The sequence below is a fragment of the Archocentrus centrarchus genome, chromosome 6 (assembly GCF_007364275.1).
Source record: "Archocentrus centrarchus isolate MPI-CPG fArcCen1 chromosome 6, fArcCen1, whole genome shotgun sequence".
Classification (NCBI taxonomy): domain Eukaryota; kingdom Metazoa; phylum Chordata; class Actinopteri; order Cichliformes; family Cichlidae; genus Archocentrus; species Archocentrus centrarchus.
This window is the reverse complement of record NC_044351.1, coordinates 27,951,231-27,977,453: the sequence shown is the minus strand read 5'-3', so window position 1 is coordinate 27,977,453 and position 26,223 is coordinate 27,951,231. Positions and strand designations below refer to the sequence as shown.

Here is a 26,223-nt window from a genome sequence, read left to right as displayed (position 1 = left end):
AAAAAAAAAAAAAAAAAAAAAAAAAAAGAGCTGAGGAGGAAGAAACTACACACCACCATTATAAACTGTACAAATTAAAAAAAAAAAAAACTGACTGGATTGCAATCTAAAGTAAGATCCTGAGGAGATATACTTGTAATAAAACTAAACCTTTTAAAAAGTGGAGAAAGCAATGAAGCAACAAACTCCAAAAGGCTTAGGGAAATAGCTGAAGCCATTTATATAGCTTTTACATGTATACAGAAGCTAATTTATATTGTTAGATTATTTGCAGTGCTTGCAAATATCAATATATTTTTCTGACACAAAGCAATCAAGTCATTTAACAGTAAAAAGCCTGTTTAATTGCAGAATATATTGACAGTACAGTACAGCAATAAAAAACTGCCATAATGCTTCTATTTTTACATGACTTACACAGCTGCTGCTCAACTTATCAAACAGAACAGTAAGAGGGTACAGTACAGTAACAATGACAATGACACAACACACAGACAGGCTCACAGAGCACTGCACCCGTCACTCTCCACGGGCTAGGGATTGGGAAATGTACAATATAATAATAAACATAAACCAAGACACAGGGCATTCAGTGATTGGGTTTAATAGGGTCTGGGCTGAATCAGGTTGTCACACAGGGAGGAGAAACCACAGCCACCAAAACAAAACAAAAAGTAAGAATAAAAACCAAAAAATATGGATTACTTTGTCTGTATGCAATTCATACATAACATTAAATGACTTGACACTGTCCATGATCACTCATGACTCTGACTGGCCTTCATTCACCACGTTTCAGCCTCTCTGTTAACTTGTGCCTTACTTCATGTATTGCATAAGCGGTGATGTACTTCACTACAGGACTTCAGTTTGTCCCCTCAACTACCGGAGGATCCTAGGAGCAGACCTGTCATCTGTTACTGTCTTGCGGAGCTTGACCCCCCGGCGTATAGATACCAGCACATCCACGTCCTCCTGGGTGACAGAAGACAACTCCTGGGGTGCACACTTAGTGGGATCCCCTGGCACTGAGCTAGGGAAGGGGAACTGCCCCTCACCGAGGGCGTGGGCGCTGGCTGCCAGCTCTCCTATTTTCTCCACCAGGCTGTGGCGGTTGGCAGCAAGCATAGGGTCCTCCTCAATACCATGAGTGGCCATTCCGGGAGCCTGCTGTTCGTAAACAGTCCTGTCCGCCCCTCCTCCTCCTCCTCCTCCTCCTCCTCCACAGCCCCAAGCTGTGTCAGGAAGGCTCATCCTCTTTGGAGGAGCCCTCAAATTGTCACTAGCTGAAAGGTCATCACCATACAGAAATTCCTCACTGCCTGCACGATGATGAGACGGGCTAGCATAACCTGGAGAGTCTGGCACTGTTGGGGTTTTAACTGGCACGATGGGAGGCCGGATGGGAATGGGACCAGATGTAGATGGCGTGCGTCTCACACCAGTTTTGGAGGATGGCGTCCGGCGTATAGTGGCTGTACCTGAAGCAATGGCTCCAGAGCCACTTCCCCCAGCACCGTTCAGAGTTCCCTGCACAGTCTTACCTGCAGGCAGCCCTGCTGTACTTGCAGGTCTCTTTGTTTGGATCATGCGACGGTAGCTCTGAGCAATGTTACTATGGCGTGGGATGGTGGAGGATTTGTCAAAGTCTGCCTGCCCTTCACTGTCAGCATCCCCATTAAGTGAGTAGCACTCATAATCAGAACCTAGAAGTGCAGCAGGGAAGCAAGTCATGAGAATCTGAATTTTCAACACTGAGCAATAAAAATTCTGACAGCAGTTGTTTTGAAGGGTTAATTAGCAGCTGCTTCATCACATAATAATTTACAGTAATCAAACTGGAATTTGAGGTAACTCATACTGCTTTATTCAAATCACACAGTGCAAAGATTCCCATTAAAATGGGGATGGAAACCCAACGAGAAAATTCATAAAGGATTTGCTATACATGGATGCTGTGTGTTTAATCACGAAGGAGTGTGTACTTCCTGAGGGACGAGTGTTACCTTGAGAGGGTATCGTGTCCTCAGAGCAGGAGGGGGTGTTGGTCTGGGTGCTATAGCCACTGGAGTACTGCAGAGAGTCTCTGCTGCTCTTTTGCTGCTCCATGCTCAAGCCTCTGGTTAGAACCATGGCTAGAGTACTGGCTGCTGGAGAGAGGGGCTCACCATGCTTAAGCATACACATATATATGGACACAGACAGGCAGAAAATACATAAAGATTAGCATACATTTCCATTTCCATCACACTGCAATCTCTACAGCATACAAATTGATACACTGGCATTTATATTTTTACTCCCTGAGGACTTTTTACCTTGGTTATAATGGTTCCTGGGCCACTTCTCACTCTGTGTGGATCATCGGCTTGCATTCCAGAATACCCCTGTGGACTGGGTGGCGCCTCCAGTTCTCTCATCTTATCCACAGACTCCCTCCTACGCGGTGGGGTGCTGGCCAACGACGGTTCGCAAGAATTCAATTTGGCCCAGTCCTGCAACAGCAGACTGAATAATGAGACCATCTTCCAACTGTGCATCTCCAGTGTTTCACTATCCAAAAGTTGTACGGTCAGTTAAACACAGAAACTGCTGATTTGGCTCATAAACTGGTTAGATGCATGGCAGATATGTGCAGAATACAGCAGAGTATGTCAGTGCTGTTAAATAAAAGAGCCATCTCAGTTTAGCACATCTTTATATGGCAACATTAGAAAACTAAGCTTGATGAGTCACAGCAATACAATGATTGTGAGGTTAACCTACAGAATACAAAGTCTGCAACAAAACACAAGAAGCAAAGAAGCAACAAAGTCTCAAAAGAGAGAACCCAAAAACCAAAATTGCAAATAAAAACAAACCTTCCAGCTAGGAACCTTTGATGTGGGTGAGGGAGTGTTGGATCCAGGGGAGTGGTTAAATGTGGGGGATGCAGGAAGTATGACAGATAGAGGCCTGATGGTGCCAGTGTGTGAGAAAGCAGGGCGGAAGGTACCGAAGGATGAGCATGAGCCAAACTGCAGAATGGACAGACAGGTCTGAGTAAGAGTGCTCAACATGTACGAGTAGGCCACGCTAAACCTAACAGCAGCTGTCATAATAGGCCCGCGGGCCTCTTTAAGCTATAGATAAAAATGATTGAAATGCACAGCACATCAGTGTGCAAGTGTGTATTTCTGCTGATGTGTGTGTGTGTCCAGCAAAGCAAGTACACTGGTAAGAGATGCATGCATTACTAACCGCTGTAGGAGAGTTGCACTCGCTGACAGACTGGCAGGTTTCTGAAGCCTCAGAGGAGGCTGAGCTTGTTGATTTCTGGGAAAGGAAAGATGGTGTAAAGAACAGTGGAGATGGAGGTAAAATGGGGAGAAAAAGTTAGATGTGAGAGATGCATAGGAAGAGGGTGAGAGCTGGAGAAGAGTGTTGATGAGCTTTAGAAGGCGGGATTTTTTTCCTCTCTGAGGGGATCTATATTCTATTGCCCAGATTGAAAATAAAGTAGCCTGTAAGATCATTTATTCAGAAAAAGAGCATTGCATCAGTTGGTGTGCTGCTGAGTATGTTCTGTATACTGCAATCTGTTCAGACTGTGAGAGTGTGAATAACTTTCAGTCCAGGGGGATAAAAATTAAACGGCAACTGATAGAGCTCTAGTGCAGACCCCCCCCCCCCCCAAAAAAAAGTTCAAGCTCTTATTATGGCTTTATGTCTGGTTTGGCTGCAATAGAAAAAAAAAAACCCTCTTTCCCTCCTGATAATAGAATAAAGCTAAATATCATGGCTGAGACCACTACCTGGCTTGTGATATCAGAGGGCATGGGTGATGGAGGCTTTGAATGGGTGTTGGCATCCTGGGAGACAAAGCCTGAGTCATGGGAGGAGACGCTGCTCAGCCGATGGGCTCCTGAGGAGGGCATCTGTAGGAGACTGTTGGCAAAGAAATCACATCGGCAGAAAATTCAGCATTTAGTATGCATAATAATCAGGATTTGGATTAATATGATCACATTTCTGGTTTTCAAAATTAAAAAAAAAAAAAAAAAAGCGTAAAGGGTTTATAAAAAATTTATCACAACAGCTGTGATCATGAAGTTTAAATGATTCCATTCTTCTAATTCTGGTGCATCAAAGAGCATTAAAAAGTTATCACTTTCTTTGATTTTTTTCTTCCTTTCTGAGTGCCTTTCTGAGCATTAACAGCTGTCTTTGTGCTTTCTGTCTGCTGCGCTGTCATTTTCACTCAGAGATGCTTCTCGTTGTCACCCACGCGTTATGAAATGTGCAACTTGCGCTTCTCACCCCCACCCCCCCCACTCTCCCGCACCCCCCTTCTTCCCCTCTCCCTCTGGAATCTATCCGAAGTTAACGTTTCTCATTAATCTTCATTCTCTTGGATGAAGCTTAAGGAGGATTGCCAGAATAAATATGGCAAATTAAATACAATAAATCATTTAAAACCAGAGACGAGTATTAAGCTGTCCTTTTTTCTCTTTTGAGTTTTTAATAAGTATGCTTGTATTTACTGTTTCTTATCATTAGAGCCTTTGATTGTTGATCACATTCTTTCATTTCAATACGTGGCTGTGGCGCTGAAAGGTTATTTCAGAAAAGCTAACATCTGGAAGATGTATGGCTTCACTAATCATAACTTAAATCTGTGTTAAAATTAGCCACTAACTCAAGGAGTCAGTGGATACAGTGGGAATAAATACTAAGAATAGGATATGGTGTTAATTGGAACAAGTGTCAGGCAGGTTCTGGTGTTACTGTTACAGCAGTAAATAAAAAGTGAGACGGTGTGATATCTCTGCAGCACGACATTATGACCTAGGATGCCACATTTGTAGAGAAACTTTTGAGCTCTCACCTTAAGTGAGATGAATACGTGGATTTTGGTTCTTGTGTAGGCTCATGGCTGTCAGCTGGTGATATTTGACAGCTTTAAACCTTAATCTGCCTGTAAGAAGCTTGAGAACTACAAATATATACCAGGAGCAAGAGCTGAGGAGCTTGCAAGATATCGCTGTATGTCGACTGTCACTGCTAGTCAGGCTGTCTAGTGAAGAAGGCATGTCACAGCTATACTCATGGGTTTATAATGGTCTTTAAATGTTTCATTTCTTTGCTAATATGTTATTAAGTAGGCTGAAATAATTTAAAAAAAACAGTGAATGAAACATATCACAACCTAATGTACAATTAAAATCTTATATAATATGGCACCTCTTCCATTCAAAACTGTGCTGTAGTCAGTGTTAATCCTGGATGTCTGACCTTCACAGTACAGAATTATGCAGGTTTGATATGCAGGTTCTTTGAATTTGACATTTGAAGGGTGTTTTCAAATTCTTCTGTTAAATGTAGAGGGCTTTTCTGAGCTCATCTGAAACAAGAATTTAAAGCATATACTTGCAAACATGAATTGCAAATTATAGCTTGAAGATTTATTACATCTTAACCCTTATGCCCTCCTCAAATTTTGCACCCTCTGGACACTTTTGTGGCAAAAATGTACACAAATGCCCGAGGAGGGCATACGGGTTTATAGATTCTAGGTTCTTCATTCTAAAAGAGAAGACATCAATGTCATCTTACGATTTTCTACCAACTGAAATAGAAAATAGAAAACCATCAACAACATGACTTGTTACTCAAACCAGAGTACTTTTTTAATCTACTTTTGGATGTCTTAAGGGGCTCTTTAATACAAAAGATAACAATGTGCAACAAGTTGTGTGTTTTTATAGAACATACCTGCACATACTGCTCTTCCTGGAGCCTGTGCTGCTAGGGGAGGAAGGAGGGGTCTGGTAGGACCAGCTATAGTCAGAACCTTTTAGGTCCCGGATCACCTACAGGAGCACAATGAAATGGTGACCTAGACACTCACAACTCTGCTTTTACATATAGGAAAAAGTTGGGAACTGACAAGGACACAACATAATTACTCAAATTGATGAGTACTGCAATTTGTAGTAAAGTTTAATTCAAACTGAATTAACTGCAATTTGCAATGTGGACCGATACCTATCTGTTACTCTAGCAAGTACTTTTAGCAGCTGGATGGAGTATGAGCTATGAAACAACAAGCTGCTTATATTATGCTTTGGATTAAAACAGTTTCAGTCATGCTGTTCATAACAAGAAACATGAACATTTTTTAAAGTTGGAATGCAAACATGCAGAGCAATTTAAATTCTACTCTTAACAGCCTGGCCACCTCTGTGAGGAAATGCGCATGCCAGCGGCACTAGATGAATTTGTAGTATTACACTCCTGTTACCTGCTCACTAGCTGGTGGCAACTTGTGTGGGTCTTCAGTCAGCAAAGTGAGGTCATCAACAATGGCCTGTAAATGTGTTATTTCTCCCAGCATGGCGATCTCTATATTCTGGAGGGGAAACAGGATGGATTAAATTAAACAGCTACCACATCAACAAGAGGCAGCAAACATATTTCATATTGTATGTTGGTGGTCTTTACACGCACAGCCTTCCATACTAAAAGGCTTAATGTCCCTCACCACCACAGGCTGAAGCAAGTTGATGAATGAACAGTAGCGTCCTCTCTCCTCCAGGAGGGCTCTGCGCACTGCCTGCTTCTCCGTCTCCTCCATTAGCAGGTACAAGTCACTGACATCCTGCATGGCGCTGTCCAGCTGGGGGCGCAGATTACCGCGGCCTGTGCAATAGCAGTGGGTGCAGAGGCACAGAAAGGCAGGAAGGACAGAGCAAGGGAGGACAGAGGTGAGGGGAGTTGAGTAAATAAATAATGAGAGGAGAAGGAATGAAAACAGAGATTTGGACGGGAGGTTATGAAAGTGACAGGAAGTGTCCACAGTGCAGGGGGGGAGGAAAAGAGTAAAAGATTAGAGATGATTAAAACAAATAATGATAAACTGCTGTTTACTAAAGGTCAACGCACTGAAAAACATTACACCAGAATGGATAATGGCCATGGGAATGAGAAGATACTGAAACATGTCATCAATCAGTGCAACTGGAGATGATTTGCAGACCCTGAAACGGATGAGATTGGAAAATCACTACTGTATGGAATGTCAGGTCATTCAATACTGCATACCACAGTGATACTTGATGATGGAAGGCTAAACAATGAAAGAAGGATGAGATGACGATGAAGATGAAAATGAGATGCCATACCATTTGCTGTGACTGCATGCTTTGTACATACACTGCCAGTCATGTTGGTGAATACTTTGGTGTACTGAGCCTTAGCACACTGAAAGCATTGTTCAATTAAAAAAAATAAAAAAGAGTCCAAAAAGTAAGCTGTGTTTGGTTGTTTATTTCTTTGTCATAACAATGCTTTTTGGCAATAAATTGTACCACTGGAAAGCCTGTTTATTTCCCCTTAAATGGTGCCACATTTGTAAAAATGTGAACATGAAAATGCATTTATAGGTTGAGGAGCAGAGTTGAATATGTGGGTTGCGCCCATGAAAAACTTGCCAAATCTTCTCTGCCAGTGCCAAACAGCTTATTCTGCTTTTGACTCGTTTGGTGTTGTTTATTGGACTGTATGATTGAAGTATGAAGAAATAAGACATACTGGCAATTTAACAATTTATTCATTTAACAAACAGGGGCCTCGGTAGCATGTGGAAGAACCATACACAACAGCCTGGCAGCTCCTCCTCATGCTGGTCACACACTGCCGTCAGATGGCATCCCATTCTTCAACCAGCATTTGTCGTAAGTCAGCCAATGTGGTTTTGTTGGCCACTCTGGCACAAACAGCACACCCATGCTGATCCCACAAGAATTCAATAGGGTTGAGGTCAGGAGTGAAGGCAGGCCATTCCATCTGCTCCACTCTCTCTATGTAATCTCTGATAAACCCCACTCTGTGAGGTCGAACGTTGTTATCTTGGAGGATAGAGTTCGGTCCCAGACTGTGGCGATACGGCATTGCCACTGGTTGCAGAATCTCATCTTTATACCTCTCTGGATTGAGATTCCCTCCAATGATAACAAGCTTACCATCACACTCCCTCCACTAAAAGCTGTTGGCTTTGGCAGAGAAGATCTGGCAAGTTTTTCATGGACACAACCCACACATTCAACTCTGGTGCTCAATCAACAAATGCATTTTCCTTACAAATGTGGCACCATTTAAGGGGAAATAAGAAGCTTTCCAATGGTATTAGATTTATTGCCAAAAAGCATCGTTACAGCAAAGAAATAATCGAACGAACACAAATTTCCCTACTTTTTGTGCATAAGATTATAATGAGCTAAACTGGTGTGAGCAAATTTAAATTTGTATCACTCTATGTTGGCAATTGCCTTGATGAAAAACACTAACTAACTAGATTTGTCTTACAGCTGCCTATATCTTTAGCACATCCAGCTTAATGAACAAGTCTTTCGGCGCACCTGTATTTAATAAGGCACTAATTAATTGAGTCCCATAAGGATGTGGCAGCTTGCAGATTTATGGGTCCTTAAAACAGGAGCCGCATTCAAAAGGATGCTGAGACTGCTTCCAGAGAGCCTGTAATTCCTAGCAACGAGTCTCACCTAAGGAATGAGCATGGAAAACTTTCAGATCAGCAGTTCAGATCGGGAAGGGACAGGAACTTTTACCACAGTGAGGGGGTGTGGTTGACCCTGATGCTGTGAATGGCATATTTTTTTTAAAAGGTGACGCTTGACTGAATTCAGTCTCCATCTAGCCTGCAAAATGTTTGACCTACTTACAGACCTACTTGGACAGCATACATCTGCTGAGCTTGTTTATTTACCATGCAGGTAATTATAGTATTATATTAATCATTTTTCTATGACGAAATAAACAGTATCACATCATGAGACTGCGAAAGCAATCTAACTGTTTGCGTGATCACCTGGTGATGGAAAGTAGAGACAGGCTCAAGTCATCACTATTATACTGTTTACCTTTTTCTGTGTTGTCATCACTATTACTTCTAGCATTAGAGAGATCTACTCTGTGGCATTTCATTAACTCATTTTCATTAAGCTTTTGGAAAATACTTCTTTGGACTCCATGTTTTTGTATCATTTTCTTCTCTGTTTAAAAAACACTTGCGTCTCCTCCCAACTCATCACAGCTTTTCACCTTAGGAGCTGACTCTGGTGTTAAATTGGTTTGTAAATAATAAATGTTCCACCTTTCCAGCAAAAATGCTAAGACAGATGGTGTTTTCTTTGACTGGCAGGTTTATGTAGAGATGGATTTAAGGTTTGAAACGAGTATGAGCAGTTCTTATTTGTGGCAGTAAACATACCTAGAAGCTCTATAGCCAGGGTAAAATGCCAGAAAAAATAGAGGGTTTCAGTAAGAGCCAGGGGGGGTGGAGAGACAGAAGAACAGGCAGTGTTAGCTGTATTAAATCAGGGCACATTGCATCTTTATGACTAATCCGTACCACTGGTATATTAAAGAAGTGTATGAAAATAGGAGCTTAATTACAGCCAGCAGTGGGGGATAATGCAAGCACAGCCAGGAAAGAAGTTAATTTCTTTGATTTATAGGGTAAACTATCCAAAGCTGGAAAGGAGCCTCTGAAATTTTGCCAAACATTTTAACTTGATAGAGTTATCATTTCACAATCTACACTCTAGGTGGTGCTATTTCACTGCTAGACAGTGCAGGGCCCAGCAGCAGACTTAATTAATCTAATCCTTAAAATACTAAAAAATATATCTTGAGAGTCTTGCTAACCTTTTCTTGCTTTTTTCTGGAGTTTGATGGTATCCAGTGACTTCCTTTTGATTTCCTGACGAGATCTCTTGTATTCTGTAGAGAGCATGTGACGGCGAAAGAAGTATAAATTTCCATCCAATTCACACTGTGCAATTAATGTTATTTATATTATTGTGGTTGTTCACCTTTGGCATGGTCTTTGTCCAGCTGATTAGCTGTCTTCTTCCATTCCTCTATCCTGTCCTGGAGTGGCATAACCAGGCCTTCCATAAGAGCACTGCAGCAGCAAGGAGAGCCAATAGTCAGAGAATGAAGGGTATAACAAATAGCTTTATTTCCACAGCACAGAAACTGTTAGTGAAGAGTAACAAAATGAGAGAAAGGTCAACAGAAATAGGATGGGGATGGGAAACATAATAATCCCCTCGGGACAGGACAAGAGAGAAAATTGCAGTGGAGTAAATAAAAACAAAAGAGACACTTACTTGGTGAAGTGGCGTAATTTTGTCTCAATGCTGCGGTGGCGCATACACATCCTCGTCAGTGCTGAGCCAATGTCCCTGGTAGCACCTTGTAAAGACAATATCAAAAAATAAATTGTCACCTACAATATCAGAGTTTGGCATCAGAAATCTAAAATACGCCTAGAAAAAATGTATTTTCTATGAGAGGGCAATACACATGTGAAGTGTTTTGAGAGGTATAATTCTCTGCTGTCAAATGGACAAAAGGGTTTTTTCCTCCCTCTTTCAGCTAGAGAGGCATTTTTAGTTGCAGCCACTAGACATACTGGACATATGCTGACTGTAAAGACAGAGCCTGTAAATGTCACATTTGTTTGGGGAAAGCAAATGCTCCACAGTGCCTGTAAACTAAAACCTTGCACTGTCTCCTTCCCTCCTGACACAAAATTTTTTTTTTTCCTGTTGACACCTTAAGGTCGCAATGTGTTAATCTCGCTGTGCTGAGTAAATAACAGCTGTGTGAATTTGTTACTGTACTTTTTCTCTCTGCTGAAGTGTAATTAAATGAGGTCTTAAGCCCCCTAAAGCCCATGCTGGTCCACTGTCTCACTGATGGTTCATAGGCCGATGTAATATGTGGCAGCACTGATCCTGTTGTAATCTGGGCCACATAGGGCTAATCTCAGGGTCTCTCACCACAAACACACACACACACACACACACACACACACACACATGGAAAGAGAGAGGCCACCTCTTACCAGCAGTGTGGAGGTACGTATGACCATATGTGTGTTCATGAATGATTGCTGGAGTGTATTTGCAGAGGTTGGTTTGTGCGCACGTGTGGACAGGTGGTGTGATTTACCAACCCCCACACCCTTTCCGAAGTTCTCACCCTTTTTTATCCTGGAGGAAAAAGGAGGGAACCCTGTAAGGGGATATCCCTCTATTCTTCCCTGTCTGCTCTGCCTTTCCTGTTCTCTCTGTTTCCTAAACACCATTCACGCAGGGCAGGCAGAGTTTGAGAGAAAGCAGCTCTAACCTTCACTACAAAAACAGGCTGAAGGAAAGAGAAAACGAAAGGCACGATTAATATAGCGGGTCTAAAATGAGATTCTGCGTAAGAAATGCTCCAGATTGTTGTCCGGTGAGATCTGTGCTCTTTTCCAGATATCGGATAAAGAAACTAGGTTACTGTCTCCCATTGATATCATGTCAAACTGTCAGACAAAGACCAGTTTACTCCAGCATTTGGCTGTCAGCTTCACTAACTGCTGCACCAGTTCAAAGAAACTCCGCAACAGATCTGGGCCCTGTGTGCACTGCTCTTCTAAGCGAGAGAAGAGGTGAAAGGTCATCCAGCTGTATCAAGCACAGGTATTAAACATCAGCAGGAAGTGATTTAAAAAACATGTGGAACCTATAAGTTGAGCTCTTGATATAAGCAGAAAAAAGAAGTGTCTAACTTATTTAAAAGGACTCGGTCATGTAAGTGGCTCTTTGTTTTCCCCAGTTCATGAAGATCTCTGAGAAATACAGACATGCACGTAGTACACATGCACAGTGATTTTGCCTTTCTCCTGCTAAAGGCATTACAGGAGACATCCACAGCTGCATATCACTTCTTGGATGGAGAAAGACTGAATGATAGATGCAGGAGGCGGGAGAGAGTAATGTGGGTGCTTATATCTCTAAAACAGACCTTCCTAATGTCACTGTCAGCTGGAGAGAGCCCCCCCCCCTCCTGTCCCATTCACACCTGCCAATATCCCTCCTGCTCCCCACCTCTTCCCTCCTGTCTCCTTCCCTCCTTCTTCCCTTCCCAAAAGGGGATCAGCTGACAGCTACATCCTGGGGAGGCTTCCTGGCCATGTCCAAAAGCCTTGCTGGCTTATGGCCTTGACCGGATGGACAGGGACGTGGTGATTCACTCCCATAGCACCCTGCACTGACTCACAAGCATGTAACAAACATACACAAGCTGGGGAGAGGCTTTACCTGGCTCGAAGGACAATTATTCTGCAGAATATAGCAACAGACCTCTGTCCTTCTTTATATTTTCCTCCAAAGGTGGAGATTTATAATATTGTGTTTAATAAATAATAAACCTTACATTACAAAACTAAAACCACTATTCTCATTTAAACAGAGAAATTGCAGTTATTAACATTAGGTAAATTTTGACAAGATGCATTTTCATGTCTAAAATGCCACTTGTTCATCAAAACTTTGATATAGCTATATCCGTACTTGACATTATATCAGCATGGTAGCTGATGTGTGCAAGAACTGGAAAAGTGATTATTAAGCAGACCCCTGTGGCTTTGGGAGGATCTTGGTCGACCTTGTAGCAGACAGCAACACGTGCATGAATGAAGCAAAACACAGACCACAATGGAAGAGAACTGTTATGCAACATATCCATATATCTTACAGCCTGGAGCAAACAACTGGGAGCAACTGAACAGTGGACAAATCTGTGGTTCATTACAGAAGCGCTGGCGTGCATGCATCTGACGCTTACAGCGCCTGGCTTAATACACAGGCTGAACATAAATATAAACTGTCTCAAGATCTGCTGTGTATGTTGAAAAGTACATGGGGTTGTTGGTGGGAAGGTTGTGGCCCCATTGGTGGCATTAAGCTCCAGTATCCAAGACCAGCACAGTGTAGTCTTAAGCATTTACTGAGTGGTTCCATCCAAAGCTCTGGTTCTGATTAACTCCCCTGATTCCTTGGGGAGGGAGGAGCATTTTAATAGGCCTGCTTTATTGAGAGTTCTCCTGCCAGGAGTCGGGAGCCAGAGGCTAAACTGCCACAGGCCTAACTCCATGATCTCTTCAACATGGGGGCTCAACGTAGCTATCTCTCTTACTCAGCATCTAAACCCTGGTGTTCAGCTCAGATTTCATTAGTGCTCAGACGGCCGAGCTAGAGCGACATTCTGCTGGAATTAAGGCTGGATGTGTTGATGCCGGTTTTCAAACTGAACTCGGCTCTCCTCTTCTCTATCTTGATTTCTGCCTTCAGTGTCAATAAAACATATTTATGTGGACTAAAGGTAGAGAAGATCTTTAAAGTTATGCTTCCAGGAATATAGTCCCTTTTTGTTTTTGCTAGACTCTCAAACAACCACTGCCAAGGTAAGGAAGTTCCATCATCCGTGAGACAACAGTTATTTCTCACATTGGCACCTTGACCACTGAGCTGGCTGCGGCTGGCAGAGACAGTTAAGCCTCCTGCCTTTACCCTCCCTCACCCCTTTTAAGTGAGGCAGAGTGTGAACTGGCAGAGACACAGAGAAGGCCACTGATGGATGAAAGGCACTGTGGGGTGAGACGGGAGGAGGGGGGAGGATGAAAGAGGACACACTGCCGAGGTGACGGTGGGTTCGGCCTGTCAGAATGGAAAGGAAGTGCTATATGGCTGCTGCAGGTGCAAGAGGCACTGCCAGGACATAATAAAGGGTTTAGAAGATTTAGAAAATGTGTGTATGTGTTTTGACATTAATGCAAACATTACATTTTCTAAATCTTTGAAGAAAGAAAGAAAGAAGAATATTAGGTGAAATCGCTTTGATTTTGACAGCTTTACTTGTCTTCTTTAGATGGTAGTTGAGCAAACATGAAACTGAGATTTCTGAATTCAAAACCCGATTAAACATCAAACATTCACATCATCAAGACATTGCTTCAAAGCACAGCTTGAGTTCTGGTGGTGCAGCACAGTGGAAGCTGTGCGTATTATAAATAAAGCAGCATCTATTCCATCTACTGGTGAAGGAGCCATAAGTTGCGAAGGAGGTAAGAGTGGCAGATAAAACAGCTGTATTTGGACATGGATTATGAAACAGGAGTAGGGTACTGTACGCCTGCAGCAAGAAAACCACAGATCTACATAATTCATGTTACTTAAATATTAGATAATAGACACACATACAGTATGTGTTTTTTGAAGTGCTTTCCCAAATCTCTTGAATTTAAAATGTGAGTTTGTTTCTATTCTAAGCTCGACTAGAAATTTAATGATAAAGATGGGTTTTTTCACTATATTCACAGTTATAAGAGAAAAAAAAAACAGGAACTCCTAACATTTGAAAAATCTGATATAAATCTAACTGTTTTAGGATTAACACACAGCGTGCTGTATATCTGTAGCAAAACTCCATTCCAAGCCTTTGTGTCACTTCCTTATACGTGGAATGCTTTTTATTAGAACAATACAACCAAAAGGCAGAGGAAACAGCCCCTGTGTTTTAGTCTCTCTCTCACACACACACACACACACAGTCAAACATACACTCATCCCATTGTTGCCTGTCCAGACAGCACGCACAGCAAGTATCACCTCTCAGACAGACCCCGGTGTGTACTGATGTGGTGTAAACATGTTCTGGTGTGCATTAGAACAAGACTTTAAAGAGGAGGAGGAGAAGGAGGAGGAGGAAGTGATATTTCTCTGCTGGAGGAGCTTCCTGTTCAGGGGCATAAATGTTGCTAAAAATAATCGCCACCCCTTGTCCAGATGTGCTTTTCATTAGAGATGGAAAAAAAAGGACACAGGGAGAGAAAACAAGAAAAAGTACAGCAAAGGGAAGCAATCCACAAAGGACTGTATTTGCCTCATGCCAGATGGGGACATTTAAATCTCAAGAAGATGGATTTACTGTTCCTTTAAAGTAAAAAAAAAAAGAAGAAGAAGCCATGATAGCCAAAGTTCAACAAATGTTTAAGTAGCAATCTTTCAATAACTGTGCGGCATTTCAATCGGCTCAAGCTATCCTGTTTTACAACCTCTGCAATTTTCTTTATCTTAGCTGACAATAGTCTGCCCCGTCTTTTGCCCCACCTATGTAAATGCTCCTCTGCTCATTTGCACAATACTGCAAAAACGGCTGACAATACTGCTGGTCTTTCTGCTTTACCTTGAGCAGGGGTTTATTATATCACCCAGTTTCCTCTGGACTAATCATCAGAACCTATACATCAAATATAAACTGCTTTATATTCTAATAGGTTTTAATACAATGAAAGTAAATGATATTATTGTATTAGCCCTGTGAGTGTCTGTACAACATAATCTCCTCTCTTGCATTCCTCTAGCAGCCTCTCTCGTGTATTTTCCATCCCTCTCCAGCTCCCTCTCAAAGCCGAGTTCATGTTCAGGATGTTGCCGAACACAGTGTTCCCCTCATGTTTGGCTTCTTAGTTTGGTATTCACCCTCAGAATGAAAATTATGCTGAACCAAAAGATTTGTTTTCGCTCCCATTATTATTTCTGTGTTTCATCTGTTTCTCACATTATTCCTGCACCCCCTTCACCTTTTACTCGGTGCATTTAGTCATTACAATAAATGGAAAACATTCATTTGGAGGATGACCACATTGAGTTGAAGCCCATAAACTCTGGCATGAATCATGAAGAACTGTGTTGGAAACTGTCTGATGGACAAGGTAGGAAGCTGAGAGGAAAATGAGAGGCTCGTGTTGATACGTGACCTTGTGGTTTGAAGGTCATGAAATAACTGAAGAGCCTTGCATACAATTAGCAGAATGGCACAAGCAGATGGTACTTTATCAGCTACTGTATTCATCTATGTGATTCAATGAACATGCAGGTCCAATCTAAATCACTTAAAATCTATAAGCTAATTAAGTGCGTGAGCTGCAGATTCTAACCTCTTGGTTCTGGTGCGGAGAGTGCAAAACGGGGTTATATCAGGCTTGCACATGGAATGCAAAGCTTGATGCATGTCAGCTTTGGTCTGATGGGTACACTTATTATTTGACATGTCTGTAAAAATAGCTGCACTGCTGGGATAGCATGGAATACATTAATCCTCTGATCTCGCTCTGCACTAGGCCACAGCCGCATCTCGTCCATGCCAGGCTGTCCAGATGGCGGGTAGGGATATCCGTCCCATCTGCCAACCCAGAGAAGTGCAGTAGCCAAGCAGATTAGTGCTTCGCTGACACACTGATCTACTAGCATACCTCCACTGAGTATGGACTTCATGAGTAAGAACGAAAAGACACAGTCAAACAGAGAGGGCTTGTAGTGACCCACAAAAACATTATTTCCATGTGTGTACATGCAATGGAGTGTGGACTCTACTGGCTTGGATGCACATGTGTAAAGTGAGAAAGGTTTCATCCGTGTTCAGTATAAACTTGCATTATATGGCTGTCTGGCCAGTGATCCCAGAGTGTAAATTTTTAAAGCTGGGGGTGGCTGATCAGGAAGAGAAGAGAAGGCAGTCTGTGTCTGTGTGTTATAGAGTGGGGCTAAGAGGATTAGCTAAACGCCTCTGCCTAGCCTGGATACCCAGAGCTGTGGAAATCCCACTCCAATCACAACCCCCACCCAGGTCAACTAACCCCCAACTACAGCCAACTCACTTTCTGAAAAATATGGAGACTGTCATACTCTGATGGACCATTACCCATGTCTCTTTAACATCTATCCAAATCAACTATGCCCAAAAAAGGAGAAAAAAAACCTTTATCAGTTAACATTCTTCTAAAACAACATGTCATACAGCCAAGCAGCAACAATGTAGCACAGACTCCACTTTTCTCCACTCAAGTTTGATCTTTTTAAATGTCCTCACATAACACTTTAATATGAGTGACAAAAAAAGGTCTAGACGGCACACCAAAATCCATTATGCTGACCAGTCCAACAAAAAACAATCCAAAGAGCTGCATGGCCTTAAACTAACTCACAGGAAAGCTTGGTGTTAAAATGTATATCCTTAAAAACCTAAAATTCTTCAAATATACCATCTAATATAGACTTTGCGGCTTGAAGACCTTTATTGAACCCAGATGCAAGCCGTGAGTTCACAGAGACAGACATGCCTTCAGACATAGCTCCATCAGCACAGCTTAGAGAAACAGCACTGTCAAACGCAGTGCCAAAATGCCTGGCAGCCAACTCCTCCAGCTGCTTCATAAAAAACAGATGCTGACACCATAAAAGCCACCATAAACTCTAAAAACGGACAACACAAGCAAAAAGAAGCCTGAACATGAACATACAGCGAGGTAGTTTGACGCACGTTTATGTAGACGGAATGGAGGTTGAGTAAAGTGGAGACAGAATGGATACTTTCACATATCATATATCACACAATTACACTTAAATACATAAAAAGATACCCTTCATTCACTGTCCTCACTCCCTGGGTCTATCAATAAGCTATCAGTGAGGTGAAATGCTGCTTTTCTTGGCAGGGAAGTGTTTACAGTCTGAAGAGAGTGTATGAAAGTAAGATGGGTGACTGGGTGAGTGTGTCAAAGTTAGATTAAAGGAGGTAAAAGAGGAACGCGATGAAACCTCCAGCTGTGCCAGCAGCTGAAGCTTGTCCCCAAACACAAGCATGGATTGGAGTGACAGCAATTGGGGCCAACAGTTCATAGCCAAGAGCCTGCCCCCTACGGTGCAAATCAGCCCTATAAGGCTGTGCAGACGCTGAGACAAACATGATCACTGCAGGCAGACACACGCACACACGAAGGGATACAGACAGAAAAAGAATAAAGAGAAACAGCTACAGAGACAGAAATAAATGCTTACTATATACTGACCATCTAATCTAAGAATTCCCTTTATCTTTATGTCCCTAAAGAGTCTTGAGTTAGTAAGAGTACAACCAAGTGGAAAAAGAACAACATCTGGATGCCATATAGTAAAGTATAGTTTAAATAAATTGACACTGCAGCTGCTAGAGGGGCAAAGTTGCCTAACAATGTCTGTGAACCAGTTTAAACAGCCTGAGGTTTAAAGGTTATCCCTGTGCACCACGAGCCAGCTCCAGAAAATATCGACATTCCTCCAACCTAATTAATTAGTGGGTTTGGTTTGGAGCATGCAAAGACTAACACAGCTCACATGGGATAAATGGAAGTGAAATGGCAGAGCACTGCACAAGATGTTTACATTTCTTAAACATTCTTAATTTTTTAAAAAGTTGACTACTATGTCCTTATTTTGTAAAAACAGTCAAAACCAGTTGTCCTAATATTAATGTGAAGCCGGACCACAGCAGAGCTTTGAGCGTAATGCTAACAAAAAGGCGCTGCTGCTACAGCATGATTTGATGATTATGGTCACTATGTGTAAAATGTACTAATGGCTATCACTTGCTAAGAAGCTGTATTCACAACAGCTACAGGCCTGATGAGAATTGATTTTTGCAGGTTTAGTCATACAGCAAATTTTGACCTGCTGATACCACCACGTGAAAATTCAGTAAAGCCCACATGAAATATCACTGATATTTCATTATTGACATGAATCGAAAAATTACTGAAAAGTAAAGGAAAAAAAAATTACCATTATCATTGTTCCCTAAATTATGTTGTCAACAGTATGTAAGAAAATCATGACAATCTACCTAATGGGAAAAATAATCTTATCAATCAATTAACACTGACTACCAATGAAACTGATAAGAGGAGACTAAAACTAACATAAAATAATGAGATTTTAGTATGAAAAAAAAAGATCATCATAGGTTTCTGTCCAAACCACATTACATTAATTCCTCTTTAAGTGCCAGTCTCTGATCACTAATGCAGTCTGTGTCCAGAGAAGGATGGCACTAATCCTAAACCCGAAATTAAAATGTGCCTGGGAGAGAAGCAGAAGAACAAGTGGGCGTATGAGTGTCATACTTAGATTTTATACAACATTCTGCAAAACTCTTGCTGCCCTTCTCTCTCTTCTCATCACTCTCCATTCCATCAATCATTCTGCCATTTTCCCTTTTAACAGTGATTTTCCTTTGAAGTCTTGCCCTTTATTCCTACCATGGCCTACCCCCTTTACTGAAGCAGGCTGCCAGCTGCTAGAAGCCAGCAGGCTGACCCCAGTCTACCATGCTTCATCTTACAGAGCTCATGTGCACTCACACCAGGAATCATTTAACATAGACTGATGTATTGTAATGGCAATAAACTGTTCCTGTAGAGTCTAGGGAATTAAAACTGGTAACAATGAGTAAACACTGAGGCTCCTGTGCTATTTTCTCCAGCAGTAAGTGGTCAATAAGGGGCGGTGCAAGTGGAAATAGTTTAAAAACCTGGAATGTGACCTGTAAGGTCAGGTGACCAGCTACCAGCTGTCACTCTTTGAAAACAGTGCATCAGTGCGTGTTTGCGTGTGCACGTATGCTTCTGTGGGTATGTGATTGCCTTTTTGAGTATGTCAAGAGCCTCATTGGGGTTTGCAGGATTTTTTTGACCTACATACTGCTCTCAATGATCAACTCCAAAGAAATCTGTGTTAATCAGTGGCCTCTCCAGCCAGCCAGTCTGCTGCCACTAGCATGGTGACAAAGCAGATCAGCAGACCTCATTAAGACCAAAGAAACAATAAGCTTAGATTTTCATTTCTCTGAGCCGCCACCATCCAACCTCCCCCAGAGCTGCCACCACTCTGGTCATCTCAGTGTGACAGAATGGTGCCGTGAGAGCCAATACGCTTTCTTAAGGATGTGAAAAAGCTAAGTCTGTTTATTCTATTTGTCCCTTAACCTGTATGATTCAGAAAGGGGAAAAAAAAAAAAAAAAACGTGTTACTGAAAGCCTACCAGCTGCTTGAGGATCTGCACAGAACAAAGCAATATGCATGCAGACCTCAAACACAGTGCAGAGTTATACTAGTATCACATCTAGGTATGCTGAGTAAAAATTTGCAAAAAGATCCAAATAATCAACTTGCAACTCCCTACGCAAAGGTGGCTGACATTATTTTGCTATCTTTCCACCACTATGTACAGATGCTTGACTCCACAGCAGGTGAGCCTGAATTTATTGAAAAACACTCCTCTTACCTCTAGAGTTGGTCGCCATGTCCGCCACCTTCTGAAAGGCATCTAAAAAGGCCACTGCTGCCAGAATTGTGGTCCTGTAAATACATTGGTTCACTGCACTCCCACTGCATAAAGAGTCTGTAAACACTGCACAAGAATTTTCCTCACTGAGGTTCACTGTTCACAGGAACTGCTTCTCACCTGAGTTGAGAGTGTAGTTTTGTGGCCTTGGCACTGAAGTCTTCCCACACAGGGTAAGAGCTCTGATAAGAAAAGGGAAAAGTATTAAACTGAATAAATATCTCACCGAGGACATTAAAGTTCACATGCTTTCATACAAACAGTATGCATACAGCTTTGAGAAGACATGATGTTCACTCTGAGAGGATAGAAACGGTACAGCTTGATAAAATTTCAATGATATCTTTATGCACAAAAAAAAAGCATTTTCTTTTTAATTTACATGGGAAATACCACATTGAAATCTAAATAAGGGTGGTGTATAAGGTCCCTGTGCTGACTTTAAAAAGGGGAGTGTGATTTTTTTTTTAGTGTATTCTTGCAGTTGCATTCTTGCATATTTAAAATATGAAATACTAGGGGTGCACATACTGTGAAAGTTGCACTGTGATGTTTAATATTGGCCAGTTTGGCCGACAGAGCGTGCAGATGTTTGCATGTCTGGTGTACAGGCACATACTGTGTAAGCCTTTATATCATTACTATTTATGCACACAGGCCAGGTAGTACAGCTTGTCTTTGAAAAACCTGGATTAAATTTACCCCAAGATCATCACAATGGTCGGCTTTTATAGCTCACTGCCATGAGCTATAAGAGCCGACCATTAGAGCAGAGCTTGAGCCCTGGAGTAAGGAGAGGAAGGGCATAACCTCTGTGTGACTCTTTGATGGAGAGAAGCCAAAAGGGGTTACACATCTTGATTACATATTGCTAGCATGCAATCAAGAAAGAGTCTTGTGCTGCATCACTTATAACCTCCATTCTGGCAATGATATGGTTTAACTCCCAGGTTACCTCAGATAAAGCCTCTGCCTTAGAAAGTGATTTAGGAGCCATCCCCTCTTTTAAAAAAAAAATTGTTTGCCATGAACCTCCCAGTCTGGCTGTTCCCACTTGACTTCAACAGGTGTCTAATTAGCCTGTGGGCTCTGTGACTCCAAGGGGCAGGAGGGATGTGCTGCCAAGACAGCTGAGGGTAGAGGGTGAAGAATCAGGCAAAGAGGGCTATGTGCAGTGCAGCTGGGGGGCACACTTTTTTTTTTTTTCCCATCTACACCTAACAACATCCAGGGAGCAAAAGGTTGGGTAAACAGAGAGAAGCAAGGAGAGAAAGGCTCTTCCTCCCACAGCTCATCCTTCAGGTTAAAAGCATTATCCTTGGAGCTAGTAGGAAAGGTTTCTCAATGACATTTGGTTACTTTCCTACAAAAAGAGGCTTGAACTAACTTTCCCCATTACTCTCATCAGATCAAATCTAATTGCTGATGTAATTTTTGACTCCTGATCTAATCTTGCAGGATATTCTTTTTTTTTTTTCTTTTCATCCTGCACCTACTGTTCTAACACCTCCTACTCATTTGTTTCTTTTCCTGTTGCTTGGTCAGACAGTTACATAACCAACAGGTGCAGCTATTATCCACACATTTTGTCTGTTCAGTACAACACAGCACACAGGAGGTTGTATAAGTACTCTCGTGTATGTCATGTAGGTAAGTGCATGGAATAGATTCTAACATTGTTCACAGGAAAGCTGTGCCATTGCGTTGCTCCCTGGGGGTAAAGCTGGTCCAACAGGCTTGCATGGCACAGCCAGGCAGCAGGAATGAGGTCAGATGTCTGTCTCAGGCAGTGGACACTGATACTGTGCTGACTAAGGGATTCAGCTTCATTCATCTGTGCTGCTTATCAATACACAGACTGCCTCTTTCTAAGAGCCCCCGTCTCTCTCTGGCCCTGGCGTGATCACAACACAAAAGGGAAATATATGAAACCAAACCAGCACTGCAAATAGAGAGCTGATTTCATTGGAGCCTGACAAATGAGGGGTCCATAAATAGTCTGTCCTAAGGCGCCATAATCCTCTGAGCTAGTAATCAATAAGAAATCTGTTGGGCTGAAAGGAGTGCATGATGCTTGACTTATTCGCTGTTATAAACACTTTGCTGCATCATGAGTCTCCCGGACAATGGGAAGACTGGGTGCTTCCTCCAGGGCCAATGAACGCATTCACACTTTCCATCTGTTGTCATGAACAGCAGACCACCCTGGTTCAACTTCCTTCACTTGACCCCTCCCCCAACACACCCAAACACAAACACTTGCATGTAAGGAATACATAATACACAATAACATGCATACTATTCCTGCTTAAGACATTACTTTTAACTAAAAGACAGAGAGCTCCTGTTTCATACAACTTCATTGCAAGGCCAGACAGTTCAATTACTAACTTAAGGTCCAGATCTAATGTATATTAAACACCATATTCCTGTTGCCAAACAGGAAGAGCAACAACTAGTATCTTAAAGCTGTTTCTGTTCAGGAGGTTGAGGTTATGGTGCTGTTATTTTCTTCCAGAGCATCCTCTCATAGCTGACACTTAATCTAGAAAACACTGGAGGCTGGGATAAAGAAGGATCAGTTGGTTGGGGTCAAATGGCACCAATCATATGTGTAGTATGACTTCTGATAACAACGTGTTCTTCTGTCCTCATGGTTTTGCTATTCAAAAAAAAAAAAAAAAGGGGGGGGGGGGGGGGGGGTAACAAATGAAATATTTTTTATTTTAATTGTGAAGCCAGGATTTGACCCTTGGGCCATACAACAACAAACGGTGGTTTTGTGTTAAAGACAAAGACTGTTTTGCAAATGTTTCCATGTAAGCAGTTAAATGGCAAACAGACTGGCACACACGCTAAAGTACTGTTTGACCCGCTGTACATTATAACGATAACACAAAGGGAAACGTTTCATCTCACAGTTTGTCCTACAGCGGTGTTTCAAGTGGGGGAGGACCCGGTGAAAGAGACAAAGGCAGTAAAAAAAAAAAAAAAAAAAATATGCGTCTGATCAGCCGCTGTACAATCACAAAGGTCACATAAAATCCATATCTACTTTAAATTATGTGTGATACCTTCATGTCGTTCACAATGGCCTGGAATAATCCACCCAGCGCTCCACACTCCTTTTCCACCGATTCCATGGTGTCAAAACCAAACAAAAAAAAAAGCTCGCAGAAAGACAAATATCAGATAAAATATCCCACTGTTGTGGTTTCAAACATCAGAGGTGTAGACCTTTGTTTACTTCATCTGTCCTTCGATGGCTTGCCCTACAACAGCGTAGCCTGCAGCGAGGAGGATGCGAGGACGCACAGTCCACAACCAGCAGCCTGCGGAGCGCACAGACAAAAAGAAATGTGCTGCTCGGTGGCACCGGGTGCTCCTGCTCGCTCTGCCGCCAGTACTCGCCTTTCGGTGGCACAGGAGGGCTGGAGCAGGGGCGCGCTTCGGCCAGGTTGAACTACAGCCGGGCAACGTGGAGGGCACATGAACGGTGGCTTCTCATGATCACCGTTTAAACACAAACAACGGAGAGAGCACTACTCTAGGGAAGAGGGCAAGAGGAGGTGGAGGACGCGGAGGAGGGGTACAATGGGAGACGCGATCAGTCGCAACAGACGCGTGGACGCGCTCCGTTGTTAATAGCAGAGCAGATGTCTCGGAGGTGGAGACTCCCGTAATAAGATCCATGGGAATGGAAAGGGGGCTGGTCATTTTTTTTCCCCCTTCAGGAGAGGCGGGGACAAGGGGGAACACCCACTCCTCCTTCCACCCCCACGCAAACAAAAGTGAAGCCCTGCCTTGCCAGCGAAGCGAACGACAAACGTGTAAAGCAGGATTTCCTCAGGTTTAAATGTGTATTCACACACGCGTCTGTTCATGATCATTGAGCCACTCTCAGTAGGTATTAACTGTTTTATGTGGATCATTAACACCTCATTTAGCACGAGTCTTTGGAATCAACAAATGTTAATTCAAGTTAAAGTTATTTTGACTTTAAGTTTACATGTTTTCTTTCCCAGTCCAGAAGAAGACCGATAGTTGGAGCCCATCAACTTTAGTAACTATGTTATTATACTTGACTGAAACTAGAGTAAAGGTTTGAATAAACATTTGTAAACTGAACTGGATTTTTATTTAAAAATCCCGACTTTAAAACTAACTCAAAAAAATTTACAATGCCAAAATAAGATTTGTCAGGAGCACATCCATGACGCGAATCGCCATTTCCACCACATCCCAAAGGTGCTCTGTTGAATTGCGATCTGGTGAACTCACGGTCATGTTCAAGAAACCAGTTTGAGATGATTTGAGCTTTATGACATGGCGCGATATCCTGCTGGAAGCAACCATCAGAAGACACTGTGGTCATAAAGAGATGGACATGTCAGCAACGATACTCAGGTAGGCTGTGCCATTTAATCACTGCTCAGGTTTACTAAGCACTTGAAAAGATGTACCTTAAAAAGAGGCCAGTGACTGTATATGAAGTTATTTCTTGCAGCTAGCTAGATATAATATTATTAAACAGAGCTCCTCAAATTTCAAATCTTAAAACCACAAACTATGCCTACATGGGGGCATGAGTTTCATACTCAAAAGATAATTTATTTGCTCAAGATTGCCATCAAGATAATAACTTGTGCACACAGGATAGAAAATGTTACCTTATGGGGATCCTTATTATTTGGTTAGTGTTGGCTACACACAGTCTGACAGTCAGAGGCCACCTGAGTGTACAGTCATGTGAAAAAGAAGGTATTCACAGGACATGCACAAGGTTCATCCCATGATTCAGTAGCTTGTAGAACCACCTTTAGCAGCAATACCTTGAAGTAATTGTTTTCTGTATGACTTCATGGCCCAGTTGGATGACCTAATTTGGGCCATGCTTCAACTATCATACAGATGGCCTCACATTTGACTCTAGAATACTTTGGCATACAGAGGAATTGTAATTCATTACTTTCAGGTTGTCCTAAAAGCTCCCTGAAAAGCCTTCAGCCGATCCAAAATGCTGCAGCAAGAGTACTGACAGGGACTAGAAAGAGAGAGCAGATTTCTCCCATCTTGGCTTCTCTTCATTGGCTCCCAGAAAAATCTAGGATTGAAGTTAAAGTCCTTATTTTCACATACAAGGTCTTGAATAATCAGGCCCCATCTTATCCTAAAGGCATCATAGTACCATATCACCCCAACAGAGCACTTTGCTCTCAGACTTGTGGTTCCTAGGCTATTTAAAAGTAGAACGGGAGGCAGAGCCTTCAGCTTTCAGGCCCCTCTTCTGTGGAACCAGCTCCCAGTTTGGATTCGGGAGACAGACTCCCCCTCTATTTTTAGGATTAAAACTTTACTTTTTGATAAAGTTTATAGTTAGGGCTTGATCAGGTGACCCCGAATTCTTCCTGTTAAAGGGGAGCTTTTCCTTCCCACTGTCTCCAAGTGCTTGCTCATAGGGAGGTGTTTTGATTGTTGGTGTTTTCTCTGTATTATTGTAGGGTCTTTATCTTACAATACAATGCGCCTTGAGGCGACTGTTGTGATTTGGTGCTATATAAATAAAATTGAATTGAACTGAACTCAACTGAATTGAACTGAATTGAACTGAACTGAACTGAATTGAATTGAATTGAATTGAATTGAAGCGAAGCGAAGCTCATGGTTGACTCAATGACTGCAAGGTGCCTAGGCCCTGTGGTTGCAAAGTAAGCCCAAATCATCTTTTATTGAGGTGTTCAACTTGCTGGTGATCAGTTCATCAAGTACATTACATTTGTAGTACATTTGATCAGCAGCACCTAGTTGCTATTTACCATCTTAATCACTATGGAAGCCTTAAGGGTGTATTTAGTTTTCCACAGGATTGCATAGAGTCATGTGAAACTTTATTTTTCACATGGCTATGTTTTAGCTACATTATCATTTAGCTGCAATGAGGTGGCAATAAGGGACTGGGGTCACCCCACAGGATTCCTGATAAACATCCTGTCAATCTATAACCCAGCACATGTGCCACGCAAACAGCTTCCTCTCTCGTTTGTCAGCTTTGTTATTATTATTTTTTTTAAACATAGCACATCAACTCCACCTTACTGTCAAACATGGCTCAGTCAAGCCAAAAACTGCAGCCCGTGTCAGCAGACAGTCTGGCCCTGGAAAAGAAAA

The 26,223-nt window shown here is 42.2% G+C and overlaps 1 protein-coding gene across 5 annotated transcripts; it reads right to left on the bottom strand.

Moving 5' to 3' along the window:
- Nucleotides 1-340: 340 nt before the first annotated feature.
- On the bottom strand, nucleotides 341-23,701 carry mtss1la (MTSS I-BAR domain containing 2a). 5 transcript variants are annotated; one of them, XM_030732197.1, is made up of 16 exons: nucleotides 23,130-23,198; nucleotides 20,176-20,237; nucleotides 19,996-20,069; nucleotides 10,176-10,260; nucleotides 9,876-9,967; nucleotides 9,709-9,783; nucleotides 9,272-9,280; nucleotides 6,524-6,681; nucleotides 6,284-6,391; nucleotides 5,755-5,852; nucleotides 3,795-3,927; nucleotides 3,241-3,315; nucleotides 2,862-3,017; nucleotides 2,319-2,495; nucleotides 2,007-2,172; nucleotides 341-1,706 (listed from the first exon to the last, which is right to left on the bottom strand). In XM_030732197.1, exons 1-16 carry the CDS (start codon nucleotides 23,196-23,198, stop codon nucleotides 883-885), a joined length of 2,361 nt encoding a protein of 786 aa, XP_030588057.1. In that variant the 3' UTR covers nucleotides 341-882. The 5 variants fall into 5 exon arrangements, with proteins under 5 accessions (XP_030588057.1, XP_030588059.1, XP_030588058.1 ...); XM_030732199.1 differs by lacking the exon at nucleotides 2,862-3,017 and having other exon boundaries at nucleotides 883-1,706; nucleotides 23,130-23,701; XM_030732198.1 differs by lacking the exon at nucleotides 9,272-9,280 and having other exon boundaries at nucleotides 883-1,706; nucleotides 23,130-23,701.
- Between the last annotated feature and the right edge of the window lie 2,522 nt (nucleotides 23,702-26,223).